This window comes from Diachasmimorpha longicaudata, chromosome 10, assembly GCF_034640455.1.
Source record: "Diachasmimorpha longicaudata isolate KC_UGA_2023 chromosome 10, iyDiaLong2, whole genome shotgun sequence".
NCBI lineage: Eukaryota > Metazoa > Arthropoda > Insecta > Hymenoptera > Braconidae > Diachasmimorpha > Diachasmimorpha longicaudata.
This window is the reverse complement of record NC_087234.1, coordinates 3,720,491-3,746,939: the sequence shown is the minus strand read 5'-3', so window position 1 is coordinate 3,746,939 and position 26,449 is coordinate 3,720,491. Positions and strand designations below refer to the sequence as shown.

The 26,449-nt window shown below is 40.0% G+C and overlaps 3 protein-coding genes and 1 long non-coding RNA gene across 6 annotated transcripts; 1 reads left to right on the top strand and 3 right to left on the bottom strand.

Annotated features, from left to right (window-relative positions):
• Positions 1 to 1,715: 1,715 nt before the first annotated feature.
• LOC135166773 (fibroin heavy chain-like) lies at positions 1,716 to 4,841 on the bottom strand. The gene is made up of 5 exons (XM_064129332.1): positions 4,431 to 4,841; positions 4,088 to 4,221; positions 2,642 to 2,689; positions 2,151 to 2,409; positions 1,716 to 2,032 (listed from the first exon to the last, which is right to left on the bottom strand). Exons 1-5 carry the CDS (start codon positions 4,753 to 4,755, stop codon positions 1,833 to 1,835), a joined length of 966 nt encoding a protein of 321 aa, XP_063985402.1. The 5' UTR covers positions 4,756 to 4,841; the 3' UTR covers positions 1,716 to 1,832.
• Positions 4,842 to 11,941: 7,100 nt separating this feature from the next.
• LOC135166707 (uncharacterized) lies at positions 11,942 to 13,472 on the bottom strand. The gene is made up of 3 exons (XM_064129242.1): positions 13,318 to 13,472; positions 12,754 to 13,225; positions 11,942 to 12,492 (listed from the first exon to the last, which is right to left on the bottom strand). Exons 1-3 carry the CDS (start codon positions 13,327 to 13,329, stop codon positions 12,185 to 12,187), a joined length of 792 nt encoding a protein of 263 aa, XP_063985312.1. The 5' UTR covers positions 13,330 to 13,472; the 3' UTR covers positions 11,942 to 12,184.
• Positions 12,382 to 26,143, top strand: LOC135166708 (uncharacterized). Of its 2 annotated transcripts, none has more exons than XR_010299738.1 (2): positions 12,382 to 12,514; positions 25,084 to 26,143. It is a non-coding gene; the product is annotated as an uncharacterized LOC135166708 (long non-coding RNA). The 2 variants fall into 2 exon arrangements; XR_010299739.1 differs by lacking the exon at positions 12,382 to 12,514 and adding an exon at positions 21,984 to 24,365.
• Positions 16,794 to 20,154, bottom strand: LOC135166706 (spidroin-1-like). 2 transcript variants are annotated; one of them, XM_064129241.1, is made up of 3 exons: positions 19,997 to 20,154; positions 17,688 to 18,312; positions 16,794 to 17,542 (listed from the first exon to the last, which is right to left on the bottom strand). In XM_064129241.1, the coding sequence occupies exons 1-3, from the start codon at positions 20,006 to 20,008 to the stop codon at positions 17,370 to 17,372; spliced, it is 810 nt and encodes a 269-aa protein (XP_063985311.1). In that variant the 5' UTR covers positions 20,009 to 20,154; the 3' UTR covers positions 16,794 to 17,369. The 2 variants fall into 2 exon arrangements, with proteins under 2 accessions (XP_063985311.1, XP_063985310.1); XM_064129240.1 differs by lacking the exon at positions 19,997 to 20,154 and having other exon boundaries at positions 17,688 to 18,348.
• Positions 26,144 to 26,449: the final 306 nt, after the last annotated feature.

Below are 26,449 nucleotides of genomic sequence, written 5' to 3'. Positions count from 1 at the left end.
CCATACTCGAATATTATAGATTGGAATAATTGTATTAAATGTCAATTTTCAAGGGTTTTTGGTTTAATTGAAGTTGCGTAGAATAGATAAACGTCAAAACATTAAATTAGTAGAGGAAAAAATTCATAGACGATATTTTATCCGTTTTTGACAGATCTCAGTGAACAATTCTGCTGCTTGCAAAGGTATTCCCAAGAGGAGACAATCAACCAAGTTAATTAATAATATTTATCATCCAAAATCTTTATTCATTTTACAAACGTTGACCTGTACATTTTAATTCTTTATACCCCAAATCAATAGCGATTTGAAAATGCGGAGTCCTCAATTCATGTGCTCGGGGGTTGACCAGCCGAACTGGATATCCCCTAGTTTGGGGTAAATAGACTCTGATGTTCGAAAAAAACGTAAGGTAAGTACCTGGATAATTAGAGAAAATTCCGGGAAACGTCAGGAAAAGGCCCAGAGGTTTTATCGGAGAAGGGCCCAAGAGAGTGACGTGAATTATTCCAAGGTCTGTAATTAACAATTATCTCCACGAAAAATACAGTATTTTATATCTAACTATATTCTCCCGACGATAACGACTCCCAAACGAGGTCCAGTATTTTTTTTATCCAGCGAAAACTAATGAAAAGTGCAATATCAATTCAATTGGAAAGCCAAAGAATTCCAACGATTTCGTCTCGGTGTATCTCTCAATTTATCAGATTTTATTATCACTGTAACAATTGTATTGCGACAACATCCAATACAAATCGTAAAATGTATCTACGTTTACAATCAACTCCAGCAGTATCACTCTAATGCATTGAAATAGCTCTGCTATTAGTTAATGAAACCTCTACGGTTAAATGGAATGAATGGTGACAAAGTCCCGAACAATGCCCACATCCTAAATATTCCCAGATATAATACTACTCTCTCCCTCTCTCTCTCTCTCTTCCCCCATAACAATGTACGTTACAGACGTGTGAATTGTACGTGTGAGAACATTGAATTAAATTCGAATAGCCGAAGGGGGGGGGGTGAGAGGTGGTGGGCATTTACGTGCCAGTAACTCCCTGCCTTCAGTGCAAAACACCAATATGAGGTCCAACGTCATTTAGTGTCGTACGCATCGTTGAATCGAATCGTTGCACTCGTGGTTCGTTTAATTTGCGACATGGCAAAAGAGGGCGGCAAATTCGTTGAACTGTTTTCACGATAACGATACATGCTTACCACTCAAGGACTTTGCTGCAAGTGATAATATATCGGAGATGATAGGGGAGAGAAAAATGCAGGTGTTATGGGATTTCTAATGGATAAAGAGATTTTAGGGAGATGAATAATTGATACAAATTACTCTTTCGTTTAGTACAAGGGGATTTTCAGAAATTTTTTTATGTGTATACATCAAATTTCAATTTTTTTTTGAGCAATGTTGCCCTGGGGAGGATAAATAATTTGTCACTTATTCCATATTTTACGTTTCCAGTAAAGTAATTTTTTCATGAATTTTAATACAAATTTTAACGTAAAGTGTACGATTTGTTCTTAAAGGTAAATAAAATTAAACGATTTAGTTGATCAAATTCAATCAATTTGAGTAACAATTTTGATATTATTTCAGTAGATTTTTATGGTTAGACAGGAACCATTTGATATTAGTTCACTTATTTGTTAAATTTTATTGATGAGATTGGGATGAGATATAAGAGAAAGATTGAGTATTCGAGGAATTATTTATTTATCTAAATTCAACCCATCAGTTTTTACAATTCAACACATCCTTCATAGGAAATTTATTGGAAGGGACCTATTGGGGTTCGTGCATTGACAGTGGTCCGTTACCAATGGCTTGAATGACCCCAATGTCCGGCGTGAGGCCCAGCGACGACGGCGCCGAGTCCGGCACCTTGAGCGGAGATTGAAGAACCATCGGGACCAGCCACCACTACTGGGCCAGCCCAGTGAGCTGAAGGGTGAGCCCAACCGTCATGGGCCCATGCGCCGTGACCACCCCATCCGTACCCAGCATCCCATGCGGCTGTACATCAACAATAAATAATATTAATCCACGAACTTTAACCTGCGCTTAAAACAATTAAAATATCCCTTATCCCTTTTCGTCTGTCAATAGGGACGACCCGAGCTATTTTACTCACAACCGGTGATATGGGTGGGTCCGGCGGAAGAACCAATAACAGCAGCAGGCCCAGCTACGGCCCCAGTAATAAGGGCGGGTCCAGCAACGGCGCCAGAAATAAGGGCAGGGCCCGATGCGGGCCCAGCAAGGGCAACAGGACCTGCGTGGGGGCCGGCCAGCGATGATGGGCCTGCATGGGGCCCACCTAACGCCCATCCGTGACCCAACCATCCACTTGGCGCTGCATTACCAGCCCCAGCAACAATGGCGACAACAATCTAAATAGAGTGAATATTTGCAATAAATAAAAAAGTAAATTCCCCTTTCAATCATTGCGTCGTTGCAGCGCCAACGCACTCATTAAGTTGAAAAACAACTCATGTTTTTGTTTGAATTAAACCAAAAAATTATCTCTGAATTTTAATTATAATCAATAATTGGTAAACTTCATCAACTCGTTGGGAAAATCTGCTGAATACTTTTTTCCATGAACTTGGAATTTTATGTTACCAAGAATTTCATCTTCTGATCAGTTGCGACTGCTTGTTTATTTAGTGACTGACGGTTTACCCCGATGGACAGACTTTTATACTGATCTCATTGGCCTTGGCCCCGCCCCTTACAACAATAGTATTTAGTCAATATCTAATCGGTGGAAATGTCACAGGGTTATTAGATGTAAATCGGTGAAAGCATGGTCACTCGGGGGTCATACATTTTTTCTTCTATTGTTAACAACATTATGCGAATTTTCAAGGTCATTTCAGTTGGCGCAGGCGAGGGGGTCTTGACATGAGTCTATTTGTGTATCTCATAGTTAATATAATCATACAACTGTATATATCACGATTGCATGAGTGAATACGAAATTGTTTTCATTATTAAATTCTTCTCCTCCTAGAAATTATTCTCTTTCAATTTTTTTCTACCCCAGCGAAGGCTTCCGGTAATTTCCCTCGAGCATCCATCGCTTGCAACCGAGAAGCGAGCGAAGGGAAAAAAACATTCAAAGGATTTTGTTTAATTCAATTAAATTTATAACTTTGAGTTCACTTGTACTGCAGCATTTCCGACGGTTGTGAATTCGTTCACGTGGATATAAATAAATTTTTTATTAGTTGAATTCATGGGCTGGCGGAGTGATCAATCTGAATTTTCGGATATAAATAGAACGGAGATTCGTAGATATTTAATCAACGCGGGACTATTTGAAATTGGGCGAGTTCGTATGGGAGAAGTTAGTTTTATAGACGCAGATGATATTTCAAAGCTCATGGGATGGGTTTCATTTAACTTCAGTGGGGTATGGTGAACGCTGAAGTGTATGAATAAAATCTGAATTCTTAATTAGCAACTCCTTTATACAAAGACAGTTTATTTAATTCTCTTTTCAATGGCGGGGGAAACGTGAAGATTGAAATATTCACTTCAGCAATTGGATTATTAACAATTTCTTCTGAAAATTCCACAACTAGACATGAGTTGTTGAGGTCAATTTAAAAAGAAAAAAATTTGCAAACTTTTGCTAATTACAATTTTTGAAAAATCGCATCTCGCTGCATTATCCACATTTTTTAACTCTAATTAGTTCTCAACTTTTGACTAATTGCCATCTCTTCAGAAAAAATTGGGATGATAATCTCCAGCACCGATTTTGTACTTCCGATTTCGACCAAACAATTCTTAATTTTATTGACAGATTGTTGGGAATAAATTATGATCACAAATAATTTCCAACTCAAAATGCAATTTTTATTTCTACCAATAGTATCCATACATACACGAAATATTCGTTAATATATACACGAAATCAATTTGAAGAAAATTGAATGTGTGGAGAGGTACTATAGCGGTAAAACAGGAAAGAGAGATCATGACACGTAATCATAGCTAAATTCGGTGATTGAAAATGGTCAGTCGAGTATCTCCGGAGGAATCATCAGGTGACAAGCTCTACCAGTGGCCTCCCCAGGCAGGGCCACCAGCGACAATGCTTCCTGCTGGTCCACGAACGACAGCCGGAAGAGCTGCGGGGCCAGCGATGGCAGCGGGGCCAGCGTAGGGTCCAGCGAGGGCGACACCATGTCCAGCTGTAAGCAAAAAAAAAGTAATGAATGAAACAATTTTTCCAGTCAACGGAGCTCTCCACACCCTTAAAAAACGTCTCAGTAGATCTTGACATGATTTTTCCATTCAGACGTTTTTTAGCGTCGGAGATCTGCCTACAAAAGTTCTCCAGTCTCCCGTCGATATTATCATCAATAAAATTATTAATTTTGGAAGAAAAAATCTGTCATACCCCATCCAGCGGCTCCAGCCCATCCAGCACCGAGACCACCCCATCCATATCCTGGTTCAGAGACAGCAGTGCCACCAACAACACTTCCGGAAACAACAGAAGGTCCAGCAACAGATCCAGTGACAACAGCCCCTCCATCAACAGCCCCCGAGATTCTAGCGGGTCCAGCAGCTGGTCCAGACAGTGCATGAGGTCCGATGACAGGTCCAGCAATACCAGATGGTCCCAAAACAGGCCCACCAAGTGCCACACCTCCCCAAAGACCGGATGGTGCTGCAATAGCAACAGCCACACTCATCAGAACAATAGCAATTTGTCGGAACATTGTTTGCTAACTCTTCTTGGACCAGAACAATCAACGACTTGTCACGGCTGGTTGAGGGAGCACGATGATGTTTGAACCGTACCTTCCACCAGCTTTTATACAAAACCCCATTGTAAGGAAAAGCATTTATCCCTGCTTCTACCCCCCAATCTAAGGTGGGGCAAAACTCCAATTCTTTCTCTCTCTCTCTTTCTCTTCTCTCTAACTCGTGGGGTGCTTATCAGTGACATTCATTCCTTAGGATTGCGTTAGCAACTGTCCGTAAAATGTTGACGCCTATAAACGTCACAATGGCACGGGTATCCGCCCTGTCTGCTGTGTACAACATAGCGAGGAGGTCAGACTGGTCATTTTTATTGGAATTCTGTGACGAACCACAACTGATACTTCTGATTGGTTGAGTAGGCGATAAGTGGTGGACAGCATCCGCTTGTGGTCTATCATTTCGTTGTTGAACGCGGTTAAGGGGTACTGTATTGTGGGCTTTCAACGTGTCTCTGTGGGTCTTTGAAATTTTGGAGATGATGATGAATGATTCAGGTGGGAATTCAATGGAATTGGAAATTGTAAGGGCCCATGCGCGCAGGAAATTATTCATTGAGTTCAGCACTTCGTGTCGCAAATCAGGATCAATTGTTTTTTGAAAAAGAGCTTAAGATAGTGGAAAGGTGACTTTAAGAATTATAATATGGAAATTCTTATGAATATTGAGGGCCTCAACGCCCTTAGTTGTTGCTCCAGAAATATAAATAAATTTTCAATTTTTTCAGACCTTTCTGACTGTGGAGAAAATAGTCACAAAATTTTTGGACAATTCAGACATTCTATTTTGTTGTATTTACATTTAGTAAAATATTTTATTCATTAAAATAAGGGACATTCATTTAATCTCTGTTTCATTACCAAAATTACGAGTGAACGAATTTTTCCCATCAGTGGACCGCAAGCATGACGGACAAATCCCCAACTCACTCCAATTTCCAATGACAACACAAACATCAATTCAATAAATTATATTGACTCAATCGATTAATTATCAATTAATTCGGAATTGTCCATTCTCGTTCACTTCCCCCTGGAATCCAGTGACGAAATTCCTTCAGAAATAAAATCCCACAAATATTCAACAAGTGCTCCAGAAATATTCATCACTGTTCCCACAATTTTAACGCACCAGTTAAAATTCCAATAAATCATAGATTAATCCCGCAACCTTCTTCGCCTAAACGATATGAATAACCCTCAGGGGGAGGAGGCAGGGAGCCTGTGAAAGTGCGTGGGTATATAGCACTCTTATTTACAATTCATTCAAAGGCGTTGTGCATCCGCTTGGATCAAGTCATTTTGCATTACCGCAGCCTTGCCCACGTCTGAGACAAGATTGAGAGCGCAACCCATTGTATTCCACTGGGAGTAACATTGGAGGGCAGTGGGATCGTTACGGATCACTACGTGACAGCGACAGTTATCATTAAATTCATCAGTTCGAGAAAAAAAAAAAATTACAGAACAGTTACGATCAATTCCATCAGAATTGCTGAAATTTATTTGCTATTCGTATCTAATTGCTCCGGTAGTTGAGGAATAAAAATTCAATGAGCATTGTAATTCAGTAAATTATTCATGAAAACTAATTGATAGATTATAAAACCGGTAATCAGGGATTATGCGCAAAACTGAATCAACTAGAATCTCTTTGTCAGGGGGAGAAGGAAGGGGGGAGGGAGGGAGGGTCGATAATTAGAGCCAGATATAGACGTGAGAACAGTTCTGAGGGGACATCGGGGGATGAATGCAATCGTGTTGGCCCAATGATCGTTTGGTACTGCATTCACGTGGATTTAATGAGCCTCAGGGGTCATTTTAAATTTCCATTAAACGAACGAACTGCATTGTGAAGTGGAATTACCAAAGTTGGATCCGTTAACACAATAATTTTGGGTAAAAACAGTGTTTTATCAGGTTTACGGATCGATATATTCCTGTATTTCTTCGTTTTTATGGAGATAAAATTGGCAATTCGTCGCAGCATCAACGAGACGATTTTTTTAGAGAATTATTATCGATGGAAATTTATATTTCCAACTCCTATCTATTCCCCGGGGGATGTATTGTTGGGTGGTACATAATGGGGGTGTTGTTGCTCTGGTCAATTTTTTGAAGTTATATATTAACGTGAGAGATCGATCCCACCTGGATTGCACATGCAAACCGTAATGTAATGCTAGGGGCGACGAGTGCTCGCTGGCAAATAATGTTTGACACCGCTTAATTGGCAGCTTATCGGGTTACGCGCACTCGATTAAAGGGAGATAGGGTCATTAAAAGAGGGTGGGAGTGGTGGGGAATTATTCTCGGGAAGGTTTGCGTAGTCATCGGCGGTGAAATTAATAGGATATGTGCACAAAGAGAAAAATTACATTAAAAAAAATTATTTACATATTATTAAAAATTATTACATATTTCTTCCATTGTGCCGACATTTTATGAAACTCTTATGAAAATTTTCCGCTGCATTTTTTGGAAAAATTACCCTATTGTTCGGTGAAAGTGATGTAAAGACATTCCTGCAGATATTTTAGTGCCCAAGTAATCAGCAGTGAACATATAAATTATTTTTAAAAAATTATATGAATAATTGAAGTAAGAATGAAATAATTCAGAATGCGTGCGGTATTCACGGTTATCTTGATATCGATCGATCAAAATACCTGGCATCTATGGCTACAGTTGTCACCTACTCACATTCATGGTAGAATTGTGCAACTGTGGGGTCACCCAATCGACATTTCTCCTGTCTCTCATATTTTAATCTCGCTCAATGTTTTTTCACCCTTTATTCTCATTTTATCCGTCTCTATTTTTTGCGTCAACGGCATTGTTCACCTCCCACCGTTTTTCCTGGGAAGTTCAGCGACCCACGTGGTTTTCAATGTATAAAAGCTTTTTCCGAATCGACTCGGATGACAATCTTATACCCGGATCCCATCGGGGTGCCGCGACATCCGAATGTGGAAGACAATAAGAAAAGTAGAAATCTTTCTTCTCGGGGAGATTTTCTTCTCTCGTACCAACGAGTTACAAACAAACTCGACAATTCTTCCAAGGGGTGGAGAATTAATTTTCTCTTTCGGTGGAGAATTGAACAGAAGTGAACAACCAGACGAGGTAACTGCCAAAATATTCAGAATAATTGTTTTTCGGAAAGATTTTGAACATTCGAATTTTCTGAGGTGAGATAATTGTAAATTTCGAATGAATAAAGTTTACTTTGTACACTTGAGCAATTTTTGCAAATTGATGAAGGCTAATTGACAGTGCGATTCACATTTTTTTGCTGATGTGGTGTGGAAAAGTGCTGACAATCGAACTCGTTACACGATTACTCAATTGACCCGGTGATTGAGTCATCGTTGGGTGATCAATTCAATCAGTTTTCATAATTAAAAATTCCGGCGAATTTAAATTACATTGGTGGGGATTGATTACGTTTCAATAATTCATTCCCCAAAAGACTGCTCATAAATTGACGTTTCAAATTGTTTAGTTAATCTTCTGTTAAAAGTCAACTTTCTCATTTTTTTTTTTAATTTTAGAAATATTTTATAACCAGCTCCTCAGACATGCACAGGATTAACGATGGTATCGTAATGAGATGAAAATTAGGATCTAATTGACCTCTACCGGATGCTTCGATCGTGGATCATAAGATTAACAAGTCATTGACCGTTTCCCACAAACTTTCTCATTTGTTAAAGATGATAATCCGAAATGAAGTCTCATTTGCGTCTCGTGGGCAGGGACGTGGAAAATATTTTCCCATATCCACGATATTCAGTCCAATGGAAAATGCAATGACACAAAATATAAAATAACCGATGCAGTACCCGATAGTCATGCAGACCAGTCTGATTGTACCCCGGTAATTTACCTCGTTGCACTGTAATTTTCGTTCGGTCCAGGATTTTCTTCCTTTTTTCATTCCCTTGCATTTCTCGATACCGCCCGAGGAAAAGGGTCCCATCAATTATCGACAGTTATGGGTTCTGTACATAGGCATTGTACCCCAAATAATTTCGATACGTGGAGAATCTCATTCCTCGGAGGCTGATCTTTTACCGGTTTCCGTTCAGGCGATTCGCCGTACGCTCGATGAAACCATTTCAGTGATCGATAATTCAATCAGTCTCGCTCGATCACTGTGAGCGAGGTGGTGGCAGTGGCAAACCGTAGGATAATGACCACCCACCCGTGTCCACCTCATCGAGTGACCGCACCTTTCATCGTCCATTTGTACTGATCTTGGTAATCAGATGTTATCGGGTATAATGTGGCATGTGGAGCCCGTGGAATATGAAGTTTGAGCCCGGTATTCCAGGGTTAACGTCGTGAACAATGCAACGTGTTACCTCGACCTCAGGGATCGCTGGCAATCCGGTAGCCAGTTGGTGATCGGTAAGGAGACAGGAGATTGTTTGCAATGGGATTTATGGGCCGAGTGGAGTCATAACATTCAGACGGGATTTTGATGAATTTATTATCCGTTGAATATGTTCAGATGACATTTCGCGAATTGGTTATTTTTATCGCAGGGTCGATAGGAATTCCGGGAATTTCTGGATTGAAAATTCAGAAATTTTTGGAAATGAAATGGAAATAACTTATTATATTAAATGTGGTTGATATGGAAAAATGCGGAATTGCTGATTGATTGGGGAATCTGCGTAAATTTGAAATGAATATTCGTGGTACCATTTGGAATTTCATTTCAATTTTCGTGGATATCTCCAATTTAATAAATAGAGAATTTAATTTGAAGTGAATTCGAAATACGAACATAAATTGAAAGTTAATGGATTTTGGTCAAAAATCCTGCTGATTATCTTTCAATCCTGTATTACCAATCATAAAATTCTTGAGACTTTTTTCCAGGAATTTTGCTCCACCATAACAGTATAATTAAATCGGCAAGACCGATAAAAATAATTATGGACTTCTAAATGCCCCTGCAAATCTGGAATTTGGTATCATATGTTTCAACGTTAAATGTCAGATCAATTCTTTCCTCACGTGGTAAACACGACACGTACAATCCACCCCCACCTTGTCCTATATATTAATCAGTAAGATTTCAGTTCAAATTAATTGTTTTGTACCGAAGATCACAATTTCAATATCATGCAAAATTCAAAATCCAAAATTTATCTCCGTCCGAGCAGAATTAACCTTTGACTAGTCAGTTCAACATTATATTAAAATATCGTATTAATCAACGACACAAAATGCAAAAAATACCCTCATTTCCTAACTGAATCATAGAAGGAAATAAAAGTCGTGAATTATACGAATGAATTTATTTATTAACTTGGACTTACAGTAATTTAAAAAAATACAGCAAAAAATGTTCTGAATTCTCTTCACCTTCTATAACACCCACCGCTACAGGCGGTAAATTTGAATCTCCCCCACGTGTTATTCTCGATTTCACCAAGAAATTCCTGAAATTTATTACGCTAATTTTAATCCGAAACCCAGTAACTGAACATCACCTCGCGTTTCCAATCGTGTGAATGAAGATGGTAGGCTTTCTCCTCCATGAGCCTATCGTATTACTCACGGTTAAAGGGTAAGGTCATCGTGTTACAGACATGTACAAATAAAATCTAATGTGGCTCACCCACAGCGATAAGTCAATCGTCCGACAGATATTGTCGTACAGTTAACCACAGCGATCCCCATCGCGATTGATGTTGACACGTGAAAATGGCCACAGCATCATTTTCCCCGGTGTCTCTCATGGGAAAATCCTTCATCTCACCGATTTCTACCACTGCACACCATCCAAGTGTTGAAGGGGTCATCGAAGTTGCATTACCACCGATACACACGTAGCACAAAATCACTGACTACGTAATCTCCCTTGTTTCATCACCATATTCACCGTTTAACATACGTTACTCAGTTTATGTTGGATAGTATTGGCTGGATAGCATTTGTGTGAGTTTATGCACACAAAATCGAAATACCTCAACAATTGTACCGCGGAAAGGTCATCTCTGCCTTTGTGATTGAAACCGCCCATTGACACACAGAAATCGGTGAGAGTGAAACGGAAATCGAACGGGTGTCATTCGGAGTATTGCGTGGGGGCCCTATTGTCGTACGTGGTTATTGATTGAATGATAGGGAGAGAAATGGGGGTGGTGAAAGGGGAGGGGGCGGCTGCACCCAGGCTACGCAAATATTCAAACATGGATGGTGCGTTATCACCTCATGGTGTTTATCGAGGTTAAACAATGTGCTGTGGTGATGGTGCGATACTGCGTATTCTCAGGTCGGCACGTCTGCAGAATTTGAGAATGCGCGGGGTTGAAGATCCTGCGGGTGTCACTGGGACCCTATTTTTACTCCAAAGTAATTATTTGGAATTCCATACATCTTGTGGGGAAATTTTTAGACACATTAAATTGTGTGGAGGGAAATTTGTAAGAGGAATTCGACACGAGGGGGTGGCGCGGGGGTTTTGTTTGCTTGAATGTGAATTTTTATTGAATTTCTGGGAATTTTACCAGAAATGTTATCAAAATTGTCGAGAAATTTTGTCTTAAGAGCAGTCAATTTTTCACACACTGGGAATTAATATTTTTTTCATTTTTGTAATAAAATTTTTATGGAAAATTTCGGTTCTTGTGTCTAGATGAAGTATATATTGATCTGGAATTTAAAAAGTAAGCGTCTCATCGCCTTTATTCATCATAATTCATGCAAATTTAGGTCAGTGTGATTTTTTGAGTTAATGACTCCTTGAATGGACTTCTCGTGACGTTGAAATGAATTTGGATGGAGGGTTTTATTAGAAAGCACCATTCTTTAAAATAAAGATACGAGTTTTGGAAAAACTCAGACTCGTACACGCGATTGATGCACATGACGAACCTCTCGGGCCCATTACCCGATCGTTTGTACCACAAGTGTACAATACGTGTCACTCAGGAGCACCTACACCTCTGAGTGTACCTTCAACCTCCTCGATAATTTGTAGGACATCGAGGCAATGATTAACCACTCACAATGGGGTGACTCACAATTTCTGCAATTACGTTAGACAATGGTAAGATCCTAACTGAGCCACAAATTTCCATTGCCTCATTAACCACGAAGGATATTATAAAATAAATACCAGTCATTATTTTCTCTTCAATAGACAAAAGAATGAGTTTATTTCGCGCATACAGACTCGACTTGTTATGTACATAAAATCGACCAGAGGCTCATCAAGTCGATAATCCCACAGATAACTGGTTCAGTAAATTAAAAATTCCATCGAATTTCTCAGATTCATAAGTTAAAAAGCGCTTCAGCACTTTCACATGCTCCCAAAACAGTGCTGATTCGCTTCTGATGAATTATATTTATGGGCATCGAGTCATTACCAATGATGACCATGACCGTATCCTGTATGGATTCCAGCGCCATGACCAGTACCATGTGCGGTGATTTTGCCGGAGGGTCCGGCGATGACAACATCACCGGCGTGTGGTCCGGAAACAGCGGCAGCACCTGCATGAGGTCCCGACAGGACAGCACCATGGGTGTGAGGTCCTGAGAGAATAGCTCCATGAGAGTGGGGCCCAGCGAGGACAGCTCCATGAGTACCATGACCAGCGTAGACAGCTCCATGCGTTGCAGGTCCAACGATCACAGCACCGTGAGCACCATGACCACCATATCCATACCCTGACGGACCAATCAAAAGCGAGTGAGTAATGAAAATCATAATTATCCGCTTCATTATCGTGATTAATAAACATCAAGAGGATCAAAACCTCTTATTTGACTGCGAAACATTTCTATTCGTTATTACAAAAGATACAAGAAGGGCCCTAAGCCCCTGGGGTCTCAAGAGTTAGAAAGATCAAGGGGTGGATACACTAAAATCTCCCCCTTTGGTCACAAGACGTTACGTCTGCTAATGCCCTTCACTATTATCTCTCTCACCTCCAGCGAGTCCTTTCGCATATCCTCCATAACCACCATGCGCATACCCTCCATGCCCATAACCCGCGTAACCGCCGTAGCCCTCGTCATAAGACCCATCGAGAGGTCCCCCAAAGTGTTCAACATGTGCGGGTCCGGCAACAGACGCTGTGACAGTAGCAGGTCCTGCAACAGCTCCCGAAACATGAACAGGCCCAGCAACTGATCCAGCCAGATGTGATGGACCAATACTAGGCCCAGCAAGAGACGAAGCACCAACATGAGGTCCAGCAAGACTAGCTGGACCCAGAACAGGTCCAGCAAGTGCTACACCATGCGCTCCATATCCATGACCAGCATATCCATGCCCTCCGTAACCATGATCAGCGTAAATTCCTGCATAAGACACCCCATGACCATACCCATGATCAATAGCACCTCGTCTACCCCGTGGCCCAGCAGCAACCACTCCAATGATAGCCAATGCAATGATCTACGAAACACATCACAATGTATATCTCTGAGAATGATTTGTCATCAGCTATCATATTTGCTGATCACATCACTGTATCACTTGGTACTTACAAAGGTCTTCATCTCGTCGACAGTCAGTCACAGAGTGTTGGAGTAGACGCCACCGTCTTGGCTTATATAGCTGGTATACCTCTAGGATGTTGACCGCGCCCCCTTGATCCCTTCAAATCATATCCGCTGATGGGAGACTCACCCATTTCGCAAGAAGGTCACTGATGCCACGCCTCAATGGGTTCACAATCCCCAGAATTCACTGTATTTTGTCGTTGATAAGCTAGATAAATAGTAAAGTGCTACTGATTTACTCATTAAATTGTTAGGGGACTGTGTCATGAATAATACGTCGTGAACATACAAAGTATGAACATTAACTGGGTCACTGTGGGCTCATTTCGCTTCGAGGGAGGATAATTTCATCAATCGGAATGATTGAAAATTTTTTTTTTATTCTCATTCAGTATAGTTTGATACGAGTTATTGTACTCTGCTGGTTTATTTTATCGATGGCTTGCTGGAGGTGGCTAATAATGATCCGTAGCAAATTGTAATGGTGCATCATGGTTCACACGCTTCTCAAGGTGGACAGGGGCCTGTTGGTTGAAGGTGGCTATTTTTTTTTCTCTCCTTTCCGAAGGAAGTAACAGAAAAATTGTGAAAGATGGTGAGCGTGGGCTTTTACCACAGTACAGCTGTTTTCTTCTCTACAATTAGCCCTGCCAGGTCGTAAGACTTGATACGAACTCTCGAACTCGACCTTTAAGAAGGCGGGTTGCGAAAATTACTGAATGTCGGGAATTGAAGAAGTTGTGGTTGATCTAGTTCGGGGGAGTGAATATACGAGGGTGTTGGGAGGGGATTCGTGGCGATGTGTGGGGCTGGTGGTATGACGCATAGTGTTAATTGATGAGTCCTCTTATGGGGTAATACACTGATGTAGTGCTAGGGAACAGGGAGAGAAGAGATAGGCTCGACCTATCGAACGTGATTCGCGGTAACTGGGAGACTGACATTTCCAGTTGTCTGCGACTGTCGTAATTTAGGGGGGGCTGAGCATGGGGAGTCTGTTGAACTATTTTCTTTGATTTTTTTCGCAATTCTGGGCTGTGGGGGGCTGGGGTACAACATTAATATTCCGGGTTCAGTCGGAGGACAAACGATTTATGATCAATGTTGGTGGAAATATACTGTTATTTCATAGTGACGTGAATCGTAATTTTTAGGAGATCAGATCAGGACATCTATTCAATCGTCAATTTTGATATTAAACGAAATATTGTTGTTTTAAGTGGATTATATTGTTCGATGAATTTTTAATTACTTACTTAATCATCAAATTAATATGGATATTTTATAGAAACTTCGTGAATAGACTAAATTCCGTACAAAATTTAATTCTATTCATTTGTTCTACGATAGAAACCCAATAGAGATTTCCTATTAAATATTTCTATGGGCGCATTAATTGTATTAGAATAGTTCAAATATTATAAATGTACGGACTCAATACCTAATTAAATTTTGGGGACAAATGATAAAATCTTGATAAAAATTAATTTTCGGATAAGAAAAGAACAGTTTGAATCATTACAAGTGGCCGATTAAAACGATAATTAACGATTGAGTTCGGAAAATGCGAGATCATATTTTTGTAAATAAACTGTCGTTTGTTCGCCGTTCATTAAAATTTGATTTTCATAAGTGCAAGTTTGGTACGCTAGAGAGAACATCCCTTAACGATTTCTGCTACGCTCTCATCCATTAACTCCCTCACGATTCTCTCAACCGAATTTAATCCTCAATCCATTCTTCCTCCGCCTTCACCATAGGACATCGTGGAAACTAGAATTAGCGACTGTTGCTCTTAATCTCCAAATGTGTGTATGACCAACAATTCGTGAGGCGAGACAGGTGGATTTGTTGAAATCTCGAAACCCACGATTATTATCTTACATTTGTTAATGTCTCTAAAATACAGTAGGATATTTGTAATCACTTAGAACTCGATTTTCGGGGGAGGTAACAGGGGGCAACAGAATTTCATGATTGTTCAAATTAAAGTATCGATAACTTCTGTGCATTACTCGTACGGTTCAATATTCAAGTAGCTGAATATTTTAGATTAAATAATGGTCTTAACTCTGTTGTTGTTGAAATTTGTAGTGCACGAAGTCCGATCTCGACGCGTTCAGAGAAATCAAAATAATTTTTTTCTTCTATAAAATATATTACTTACCACCACCAAATCTACATAACTATTCCCATAATTAATGCTACCCTCAAGTTAATTTTCATGTCGTCAATAAATATTTTTGGGACAAGAAATTTCCTTTTCTCAGTCTACTAAATAACATTCCTAATTTGTTGAAGAATATTTACGTCAATTTAGGAGCTCCATTACAACGAAAGAGTGAACGAAAACGTCTTACGATTCTATGTCTTAATAGGACTAACGTCTTCTCCATCTCACATCCATAGAACTATCTATCTTCTATCATTTACAATGAAGTTTTAATTACCTGATCACCGGCAAATCCTCGAAATTCCCATTGGCTATCAAAAATCATTCTCTCCAGATTTACGATATCGATTGCCTCCCGGTCCTTGGGGTGTGCTCGATGATTACGACGTCGATAAATACCGGTAGTCATGTGTGTGTACCCAGCCAGTAGCAGGACGACTAGCAATTATCTGCGGATTCTCGAGTAGGTCGCCGATTCCTGGACGATGGAGGACTGAAATTACGAGCGCCCATTAGTTGTCTGACACTCAGTTCATAGGCGATCGAAACTCACCCAAAATTTCATTCATTAGGGGATGAATCTGGTAAACTAATCCCATAGGTAATCCAAAGTAGTTTCAACTTTGAGCGTTAATTATCCACTGTGGGATGTATTTCAAGTATTGGATTTCTACATTCCCGGGGAAGAGCCCCGAGGCTTTAACCGGTCATTCCGAATTCCTGTTTAAAAATGGCCTCAACAGTGATGATCCATTTCTGAATCAACTGCGAGCTCTCATTCGATGAACTCCCCATTGCGAAAAGGTCTTTGGAGACGAGTAATTTCCTGATTTTCCATCGAGAATGGAATTCAATGTCTTCATAATGAGGATGATAATCCAACAGAGGAATAATGAATGTCGAAGAGCAGTTGAGTTTTAAATACTGATGCTTTATTTTATATAAAGTATTGTATAAATGTATAAACGCTATAAATACGTGGTATCTATCTATGGTGGTGGTGGGGTGCTAGTCGTGATCGCATAGAAAGGGTATGACGAGGGCGGGCGGGGTCGAATTGCCGGCGGCGGCGCGCCATCTATGTACATTGTATTAACTTCACGGGTAACGGCTTGACCTACCACAACCTACCGATCTCCATCAAATGAACATTGTATATGTGCACAATACACGATTATACACATCAAATGGATGTGAGATTATGCGCTTGTGTGTAAATGCATAATATATGTGAAGATAAAGAAGTAGTAGGTATAGTATATATAAAAAAGAAGAAGACATGGACGAGTATGTAATAAAAAATATGTATGCTTGGGTGCGGCAGTGAGTATAACAACTGGTGGATAACTGTACGATCTATAAAGAACGTGAGTTGTCCATCAAGGGATAGTATATGCGAGTGAGATTGTCGGCCTTAAGATGTTACAAGTTGGTAATATAAAAATTAAAAAAAAATTCATTGATGATTGATGTTGAGGTGCTAAATTGGTGGCCAAACAGATGGATGTTCATTAAAATTGAACACAATCCCAGAATGGTCCCGATTCGTTAAAGCGTCAAAGCTTAATCCACATTGGTGCCTCTCTCTGCCTTATCCATGATTGATGTTAATTGGCTAAATTTGTTGATGTTGCGCGATGAACTACGTGGATCGGCATTAACCTTTGGGGCTGACTGTCTCACTACATGACTTGACTGTCCAACTTGACTACTCCTTGATAACCATTGGCTCCGTATGATTGGTATTGAAGCTTTGGGAAGAAGACGTACGCGCTTTGAGGATACTGTTTTATATGACCAGTGTAGGTCGTGGTAAGTTTCGCCGCCGTCGCCGAACCGAGATCGCTGGGGTGGGGAAGACTGTTTAGTAGTGTTTGCCGTATCCGCCGGGGATGATGGCACCGTGGGAACCAAGTCCAGCGTGGATGGCACCAGATGGTCCATTGATCACAGCAACACCGGCATCGTGTCCACCAATACCACCGGCAATACCTGGACCACCACCGATCACAGCGATGGCACCAGCACCACCGAAACCTGTTGGTTGAAGGAATACATTTCTTATGAGGAACAATTGTGCAATGTGCATGGTGATACAAATCATTAGCTAATTGTGCTGAGTGCAGCCAACTGTGCTCAGTCTTTACTGAATCAATTGAAATACTGGATTAATGATACTGACCACCAGCGCCTCCTCCGGGAGCAGCAGCAGCGGCAACACCAGAGCTACCATCGTCACCGTTGATTCCACCGGATCCGGCGTAGAAAGCAACACCACCGTAGCTTGGTCCAACGAGGTTAGCAGTAGCCTGGGATGGTCCTACGAGGGTAGCAGTTCCCTGGGATGGTCCAACAAGGGTGGATGGTCCGGCAGCTGGTCCAACAAGGCTGGATGGTCCGGTACGGGGTCCTCCAACGGATTTAGCTCCCTCCTGTGGTCCTACGAGGTCAGATGGTCCGCTCTGGGGTCCAACGTTGGCTTTTGGTCCCTCAGCTGGTCCAATGTCTGATCTACCTCCGATAACTCCACCAGATACAATCTGCTGTACTCCTGCAGCGCCAGCGGCAGCAGCAGCACCAGCAGCGTAGCTAGCACCAAGACCACCTGATCCCAAACTGGATGCACCACCCTGGAGGGAGTTGGCAGTACCAGCACCAGCAGCAAGACCACCGCTGAATCCAGCTCCGCCACCGTGTCCTCCGAGTGCAAGTCCAGCTCCGTGACCTCCGTAACCTCCGTAGCCACCGTATCCTCCGTGAGCGAGTCCAGCGCGAGCCGTCGCCACAGCCAAGCAAGCGAACACAATCTGGAATAAATTTATAGTCATCCCTCCAATCATCTCAACACTCCCCGTGAAAATTTTATTCTCCCATTCGAGTGTTTTGAATTATCCTTTCAATTTCCGCGTTGATGGTCTAATTATGGTGGCACTTTGAGACTCCAATGCATTATATCTACAACAGGAAGCCGCAGGACTTGGACGCAACTCTTTTATTATGCCCGAGATACTCGATTACAGGTTGGCGTTCGTGGAAACGCTCACTCTCAGGAAGCATACCACCTTTCACTTTCAGGTATAGCGGTGATTCTATTGGAATAAGTGCTCTCCCACCCCGGAATTGCATCCGGTTTGTGGGTTAATGTATCCTCGAGGATTGTGAATCAATTTTCAATGACAGTATCGCCTTCGACTATTTAAATTGCCCGGTGAAAATGTTTAATTAACGCGTATGTCTATTTGGAAAAGTCTTTGATCCGGGGAATGTTATATTGAACCGGGAAAGCCGACAACATTTCTCGCTTAGACTGCCCATGCGGAATTGCCGAGTGAGGTTGTTATGTCATAAAAGGGGGTAACGAGCGTTTCACATAGTGCGAGAAGTGAAAATTTACAAAACATCAAGGCAAGATTCGATGCTGTAACCTTTCATAATTGGAGTGATAGTACGGACCAATTCCTTGGCTTTTTCTACTGCAAAATAGTTCAGACTGCGTTGTTGACCGGTAACCGTATTAGGAATGCTATTTTTTATCCCGATTTGTGGGGTTTGCTTGTAATGCGTTTCACTGAAATAACGTGCGATAATGCAATCCCAAGAACCGATAATTGATCGATTTTCCCTCAATTTCTTGGCTTGTTTACGGAAAAATGTGACTTTCTTGTTCGAGAGGTGAAATTTTCATCGCGTCTGGGAGGTTTTTTTGATGGGAGAGGAAAAATTTGGTGGAGTGATTCGATTGACGCGAATTTATCGTTTGGAATAGACTGAATTAACCGGAAAGGTAATTCACGAGTGCTCAACGTCGTTCATTGGTATCGTGGCCTGGAGACCGTCGTGCTTGACTGGACATGTTAAACCCGAGCCCAATGGCCGTTTCCACTATAAATTATGTGTATCAAGCTAACTAGCTTTCGGAAAAGGGAGCTTTCACGTTTTAATCAGTAAAAAAGAGTTGATTTATCGAACAATTTGAAATTTCATCAGGTGATACACATATTTCTAATCAAGTTTTTGTATGTAAAAATTTATTGGAAAGTTGAGCTTCTGGTGATTGATTTTTAGGGGGAAATTATCGATTGGAGGACTAGTGAGAAGATTCTTGTACATCCCGAGGACAACCGGTTGTCTCCTGATGACTAACGGATTTACCATCGCGATTTACCATCGACAACCGGTTTTTACGGTACTCGTAGTATTTATTCGTGTGGAACGTTAATCGTGACTTTTATGAATGAGAGAAGATAAGTGAGATTGCAATGAATTTTAGCATTCGATTGTGAGAAATAGAGAATAATTTTTCATTTTCTTTCACGATCAATTGGATAAGTAATTCATACCGATCAGACAGTACAATGAAATATTGAATGGTAAATTATCGTTTATGATTGTATATTCTCAGAGAATAATTTTAATCATAAAATTATTGGTGATAACCGGTGGATTGAGAGAACTTCCCCAATACCAAATGACCAACCCCGTAATACTCACAAAGGCCTTCATGTTTGTTGTGTGTATGGTGGGCTGGTAGTCCGGTGAATGACTGACTTGGGCTGGGTCCGCGGTCCTTATATACGCCTAAGTCTACTCTGGCCACGCTCCACAATCACCATCCTTTCGAAAGCCAACTGCCTCCCCCTCGTAACCCACCTCCTCCCCCATTGGGAAAAACTATAATCCTCCAGTTAGCCTGATGTACTTTGGTGAGTTGAGGGGGGTATGAAGGGGTAAAGGGGCAGATGGAGGGTTAGTGCAAGCCATTGGGTATCACACAGTAACCGTGTAACGTCTCAAATACTACGGGTAATGTTATATTCTCCCTCTCTTTTCCCCGCTTAAAATTTAACTCCAGTAGTTGAGTTTTGCCTTTTCTCGTATCCTAGGAATGAGAGGGACAGAGGTAATGCTAAAGTCAGAAGCCCACCGGTACCAAGTGCACCAGGCACCGGTTGAAACGTTCGTCAAAAAAATTTTTATTATTGGTTTTTTAGAAATTCCGTTGAAGGAGATTTAGGGAAATTTTTTTATAATTTTTCATGGGATATTTTTAGGATATTTTTTGCTGTTTCGAATCTAGTCATGTCATTCCTCACGACAGCACTTGGTCTATGTCTCATTGAGACGTAGAATTAGAAGTTATTTTTGGTGTCATCAATTTTCTTTTGATTTATTGATATTTTGATTTATCAGCGTGGGATATGTCGAATGAAAGTTTGAGGAAAAATATCTTTCATCGAGTGTTCTCACCACCGAAAATTCTTTCATTGTGATTTATAAGGAAAATTAATTGGCTTACCATATTTTTAACAATTCCAATCATTTATTTATACGTTGGTATTTTTACGCCATTCAATTCTTATTATTCAATCTCTAATTTTTACCCACCTGTAACATATACTTAAATATCTCTAGACAATCTAGAATCCATGTTTTAATATCCCGCGTTAGAAAACCTTCCTAACTTCAGTCCTCAATTTTCAAAGCATAATCTGAACCCTCTCGACTCTCCATATTTACTGAACATGTTCCATTTACCCCAGAATTCAATCTCCCTCAAGTCAAGGATTTCAAAAACCCCTGCAATTTACTCACGCATTCAAGGACCCAAACATATTTCTTAAAATCCCTTTGATGCGCCGAGCTTTCATCCAAAATCCATTCACTATATACCGTCATGACCCTATAGAAATGGCGGTGAGGTAGGTACTCTCGTATTTCACCAAAAGAAAAAAGAAAATTCGGTGAAATGTTGATAACGTGGTCTGCGGATGGACATTCACTGTCATCGTGATATCCGGTGTTATCGGTGGTCGAATTTATTGGCTCTCGAGACTGGAAGTTTAGGACCAGTGTAAGAGGGTCCACGTAGAGGTATTTTCGTGAAAAGAGGGCTTCTGGATACGACTGAAATTGTCCGGATGGTAGCGAAAATGCTTCTGATAATCGTCTCATGAAAAAGCACCACTTGATTATAGTTTCACGCTGTAAACTCGAAGTCGTGGATTTTCTCATAATTCATTGACGTGGCTTTAGAGCACGAAGGCTTTGACCCCAATTAACCCCCCCGAGTAATCCTTTCATACCACCGACAATCAGAAACAATCGCCTTCTCATCGATTTTTTTCCCTCCTCTTTCATTATCTTTTCATTAATTTTTTTTTTTTCATTCTTTTGTCTCCGGGGATGCATCGTCCTTCATCGGGGCGACACTCTGATCATCAGAACCGAGACGTCAGATTTTCCATTGGTGCTTGATAGTGTGGCAGCTCATGCCATTTTTCAAATACTTGACAATGTTCCAGAAACGTTGGTAAAATGAATTCTCGAGGAATTCAGGAGTTGATTGCTTGGCTGTCAGAAACTAGCGAGCTATTATCCTTCAACCTATTAATTTCACCAGCAGCCGATAGCCAGAGGGCCGATTCCCACACCAACGGTGGCAATTTGAATCTAGTCATGGGTAAATCGCATTCTTTTTCATTTTTACGTGTTTTTTTTTTCATTTTCCGGTTTTAGAGATAGATAGGAGGCCTTGCTGATGTAATTTTTGCTATTACGGTTTGCAAAAATTGTACTTTCAAAGCAGAACAGTAATTCAGTTCGATTTTTTCGTCTCTATAAATTTTTATGCAATCAATGCTCTCACCCGATTGTGTTTTTTTAATCTTAGTTTTTTTATTATTTAAGTTATCGAAACCCAACGGCCATTTTTCATGGGAAAATCACATTCTCATTGCTCTTCACTCTGTTTTACTCTCTTTTCCGTTTTGATAGACTGATGGAAGGTTTTCCTGATGTCCTGAGATTGAAAAGAGTCCCCGAGGGCTGAGGTAAATAACAAAATTGAGCCAGTAAAGATTATCTCTTCGATTATTTTGAGAATTGCAGTTTAATAAACGAATGCGCCATGAGCAAAATTAAAATTTGCATGTCTGAAACTCTTGTTCTCACCCATAAATGATGTAATGAGACTAGAGCCAGCATGCAACTCCAGCGTGACTTCAACAATGTATTATTACCTTAATTTTTTTCATTTTTGGATGGCAATTTTTCAGTTTTTCGTGAAAGTTGTCAAACCTCGTCGGGCATTTTTCCCTCCCGATAGTCTATTTTTCATCAAAATTTTTTGAAAACGATTATGTAGAAAGTGAAAGCCATTATTCGATATCTCGTTGGTGGAAAAAAAATCAATCCAATCGCGCTACTTCGACGCGATATCCCGGGTGTTTGAGTAACTAGTGCGAATCTTTTTCACCCGGCCCTGACCGGTTTTGAATATATAAACTAGCGTGGTCGAGACGCTCAGTCTCCCATTTGCCTTCACCCTGTTGTACCGTTTGCAACGCTCTATCTTGCCCCATAAATTATGGAGAAAAGATTTTCTGGGACTATCACAAAAAATAGTAATAATAATTTCTCAATTTTTGAGAAAATTCTCGATAGCCCAGATAAGTCACTGAATCACATTTTTTCACCCCATTTTAGAGAGAAAATTTATTGAATTATCTTATCACTTTCTATTACATGGGAAAAGTAGTCATTATCAGTCGTCCTCCCACCGTTTTCCAGTCAACTTGGACTCGATTAAATTTGTCCCACATGATTTGATTCATTTTTTTATCGCTATTCCGCTGAAACTGGTATTTTCTAATTGCATCAACTCATTGATATTTTTTTTTCTCATTCACTAATAATTTTTAACAAGATAAGTGTTGATGAAATCGCGAGATAAAAACGAACATTCGATGAAATGCCACCGGGAGAGTAATATTCAGAGTCTAATGCAGAATAGATACAGAGAATTGCATAGACAGTCTCTTGTGCGTAGGCGGAGCCCCGAGGGAAAGCTGATTTCCGATATCTGGAATTTTTTCATGACCCCGTGAATTTTTAAGGGTCGACTAGGAAGTATCGTTATTACAAATGCTCCTGCCGATCTTGCACAACATTTTTTCCCCCATTTTTCAGTTTTTTCCCTACTAGAAAAGATTTTCAACAGATATCACTGATTTTTGGAATATCCAGTGAAAGGAAAATCATATGCGTAAAATTTTTCTATGTTAATTCAACTCAAAGTTCACAGAAAAGGCGAGACTTGAGCATACGATGTGGTGTTGCATTGAAAAAATATTCCTTTCGAGGGAACGAAGGATCGTTTGATAAATGAGGGGATTAATATATATGAATTCAAAGAAAATTTGCAATTTCAAATACATTTATACTCTACGTTTATTTTAATTATTACAATTATATTTTTCACAGAAAATATGATTATTTCTTAAACATTCATGTTGTAAAAATAAATAATTGAAATCGTTTCAATTTCTGATGAATAAATTTGTTGATTCTGAACAAATGGTTTTACAGCGCCAAATTAATGATGTTATAAATTATTTTAGTAATCTGATAAATGTGCTAATGAGAGACCCTCGAAATTCACAAACGATTTCCAATAGTTTAAGTAATACAGTCATTGTAAAATATCTGGAAACTGAGGGCCAACCAGAGCTCACATGAAAGCTCGGATGGTCAACATTTACGAAACTCTCATGCACTTTACAAAATAAAAAAAAAATAACAATTGAAGAAAAGGCAAATGGCCGTAAGCCATTGAACCAGACTTTCCCCGTTACGTGACAAAATTACCATGCGAATTAAATCGTTGCAATTAATCCATAAAAATTTCCAATATTAAAATAGTACCATCTGATTTATGAATTTGCCGCGTGAGTGTTTTCCAGTTAAATCTGACATTTAAAATGACACCCGTGTGTAAACGTGCGGAAGTACGTGTTAACTCGGAATACAGGAAGCAACTGTCAAAGTGACACGCACAGGCCTACCGCAGTGGATGCATCCAGTATGTAGTCAGACAACTGTACAGAGTGCAAGAGCCTCTCGTATCTTCCGTTTTTACGATGAGACTGCGTGCGCAGTGCACTTGGTCAAGGCTACCATCTTCCTAGCTCGTTATCCTTGAATACTCTGGCTTTCACTTATTATTTTATTCCCATCCTGAGATTTAAATAAATAGGCAACAATTTTCGTCGATTCGTCGACCTTTTATTTCAATACAAAAAATGATGTCTGGAATTAAGACGTTTGGTTTTCCCCATTTAAGCTATTTCGGTATCTCCTTTAAGACATTAAGACATACATTTTGGCTATTCTAGAGGTTTATGACGTCTTATAATGGAAAAAAATTAATTTTTTATTCAATACGCGCTGTAAAAATGTAAAAAATGTCCTAATCCATAATTATTCATATTAAGACTCGTTTTTTACTGAAGAACGTCTAAAAAATAATAATTTTATGCAAAATATCGTTTGAATGACCTCACCATGAATAACTTTTGAATTAGATAATTTTTCCGGTTGAAATTCCACGACAGAAAAAATAAAAAATTCCGTAATGAATAATAGGAAACGCATTTGAATTTGTTAATTTTATTAGCCATTATGAACAGTAGAAAGTGTGGGGTATGGGTGTGTATCATGCAAACAAATTGTTTTTTAATCTTCGATCCCAAGGTAGGATTGACAATATAATATTAACCTAGTGCTTAATATACTTCCAGGGTGAATATACATTGCTGATAGGAGGAAGGAAACAATTTCAGTTGAGCCTCAAGGTTGCGCAAGTAGATAAACGCTCACGACGGTACATCGACTGCTCTCCTGGTAGGACCATGGATTCCATGTAACACGAACGCCTGGGAGGAACTGGAATGACTGGGCAGAATGCTTCCCCCCGGGATTTGATGCAGTGCCAAATGTAATTACCATGCCGCATTCACAGTTGCAAGAGGACTGAAAAAATTGAACGATAAAATGAGGGATAAAAACAACGCGGGGAGAAAATCCCATTTCAGTGGCTGGGGGAGGAATTCAAGTTTGTCGAATTGATCAGGAGATCGACACGCTGCATCTGCAGAATGAATTTTACACTTTTTTAGTGAGAACTGGGTACAACAAATTTTATTTCTCAATTTTGATGGAAAAGCGAGAGAATTTTATTATTAATTTTTTAGGGGTAGGATTTTGCATGAGGATGTAAATGGTTTAATTTTTTTTGTTAAGATTCTTCTTCATTTTATTCGATTCACTAATTTAGAATTCGAATTTTATTGGTGGTATTGATTTATTTTAATTATGTCTAGGTAATTGTGAAGTTGTAGTGACGAAATTCGTCGCAATTCAAGTCCCCGAAAATCTGCAAAACTTTTTACCTGTTTCGGTTGAAAAAATCCTGCGGATCGATTGTATTTTTTTTTATTTACATCTGAACATGATAAATATCCGGAAAAAATCCGCACCCTCGTTTTCATTCCTCTGTTTTACATTTTTTATGTAAGACAAGGATGTGTGAACGGTGAAATTTTATTCATAAAACGCGCTCGCCAGAACAAAAAAAACTTTCTTCTGTTCCGTCATGTAGAGAAGCTCAGAAGGAGCACGTGTGTACACAAGTGGATCCTCGTTGTCCAGAGATGCAGACAATTCTCTGGTCCATCCACGTAGGATGCAAATCACCCCTGTCTCCCATTTCCTCCGGAATCTGAATGTGGATACATGTACTAGTCGCTGAAAAAAAAAATGTGAATGGAATAATAAAAGGGGGAACAGTGTATGAAAATATTTTCCGATGACGTTTCTCCTTTGCTGTTTCATTTCCTTCAACAATTTCCAGAAAAGTGCCCTCCAGACCGGAAGGAAATGGAGTATCGCTGAAATCGTATAACCGGTGTACATCGACAACTTGACAGAGTTCCAAAAATTCCACCGACTTTTATCGATTCAACGTTTATTTCCGCTGGATTGATATTTTTTTCTACTTTTCATTGTGGATTTAATCTTTTTATTCCTCTTATTTTTATTCATTCGTCCCACAGTGCAATCCCGTATTCAGAAGCGAAAGTAATGGCGGCTCGAATTGTGGAGGTA

Coding starts and splice junctions, on each gene's coding strand:
- LOC135166707 (XM_064129242.1), bottom strand. Junction 12,493..12,753: donor TGCGAAAGGACTCGCTGGAG/GTGAGAGAGATA, acceptor TTGGTCCGTCAG/GGTATGGATATGGTGGTCAT.
- LOC135166773 (XM_064129332.1), bottom strand. CDS start 4,755: ATGTTCCGACAAATTGCTATTGTTCTGATGAGTGTGGCTGTTGCTATT. Junction 2,690..4,087: donor CTGCCTGGGGAGGCCACTGG/TAGAGCTTGTCA, acceptor GTAAACCGTCAG/TCACTAAATAAACAAGCAGT. Junction 2,033..2,150: donor ACCCACCCATATCACCGGTT/GTGAGTAAAATA, acceptor GTTGATGTACAG/CCGCATGGGATGCTGGGTAC.
- LOC135166706 (XM_064129240.1), bottom strand. CDS start 18,345: ATGATTGGAGGGATGACTATAAATTTATTCCAGATTGTGTTCGCTTGC. Junction 17,543..17,687: donor TCCCGGAGGAGGCGCTGGTG/GTCAGTATCATT, acceptor TTCAACCAACAG/GTTTCGGTGGTGCTGGTGCC.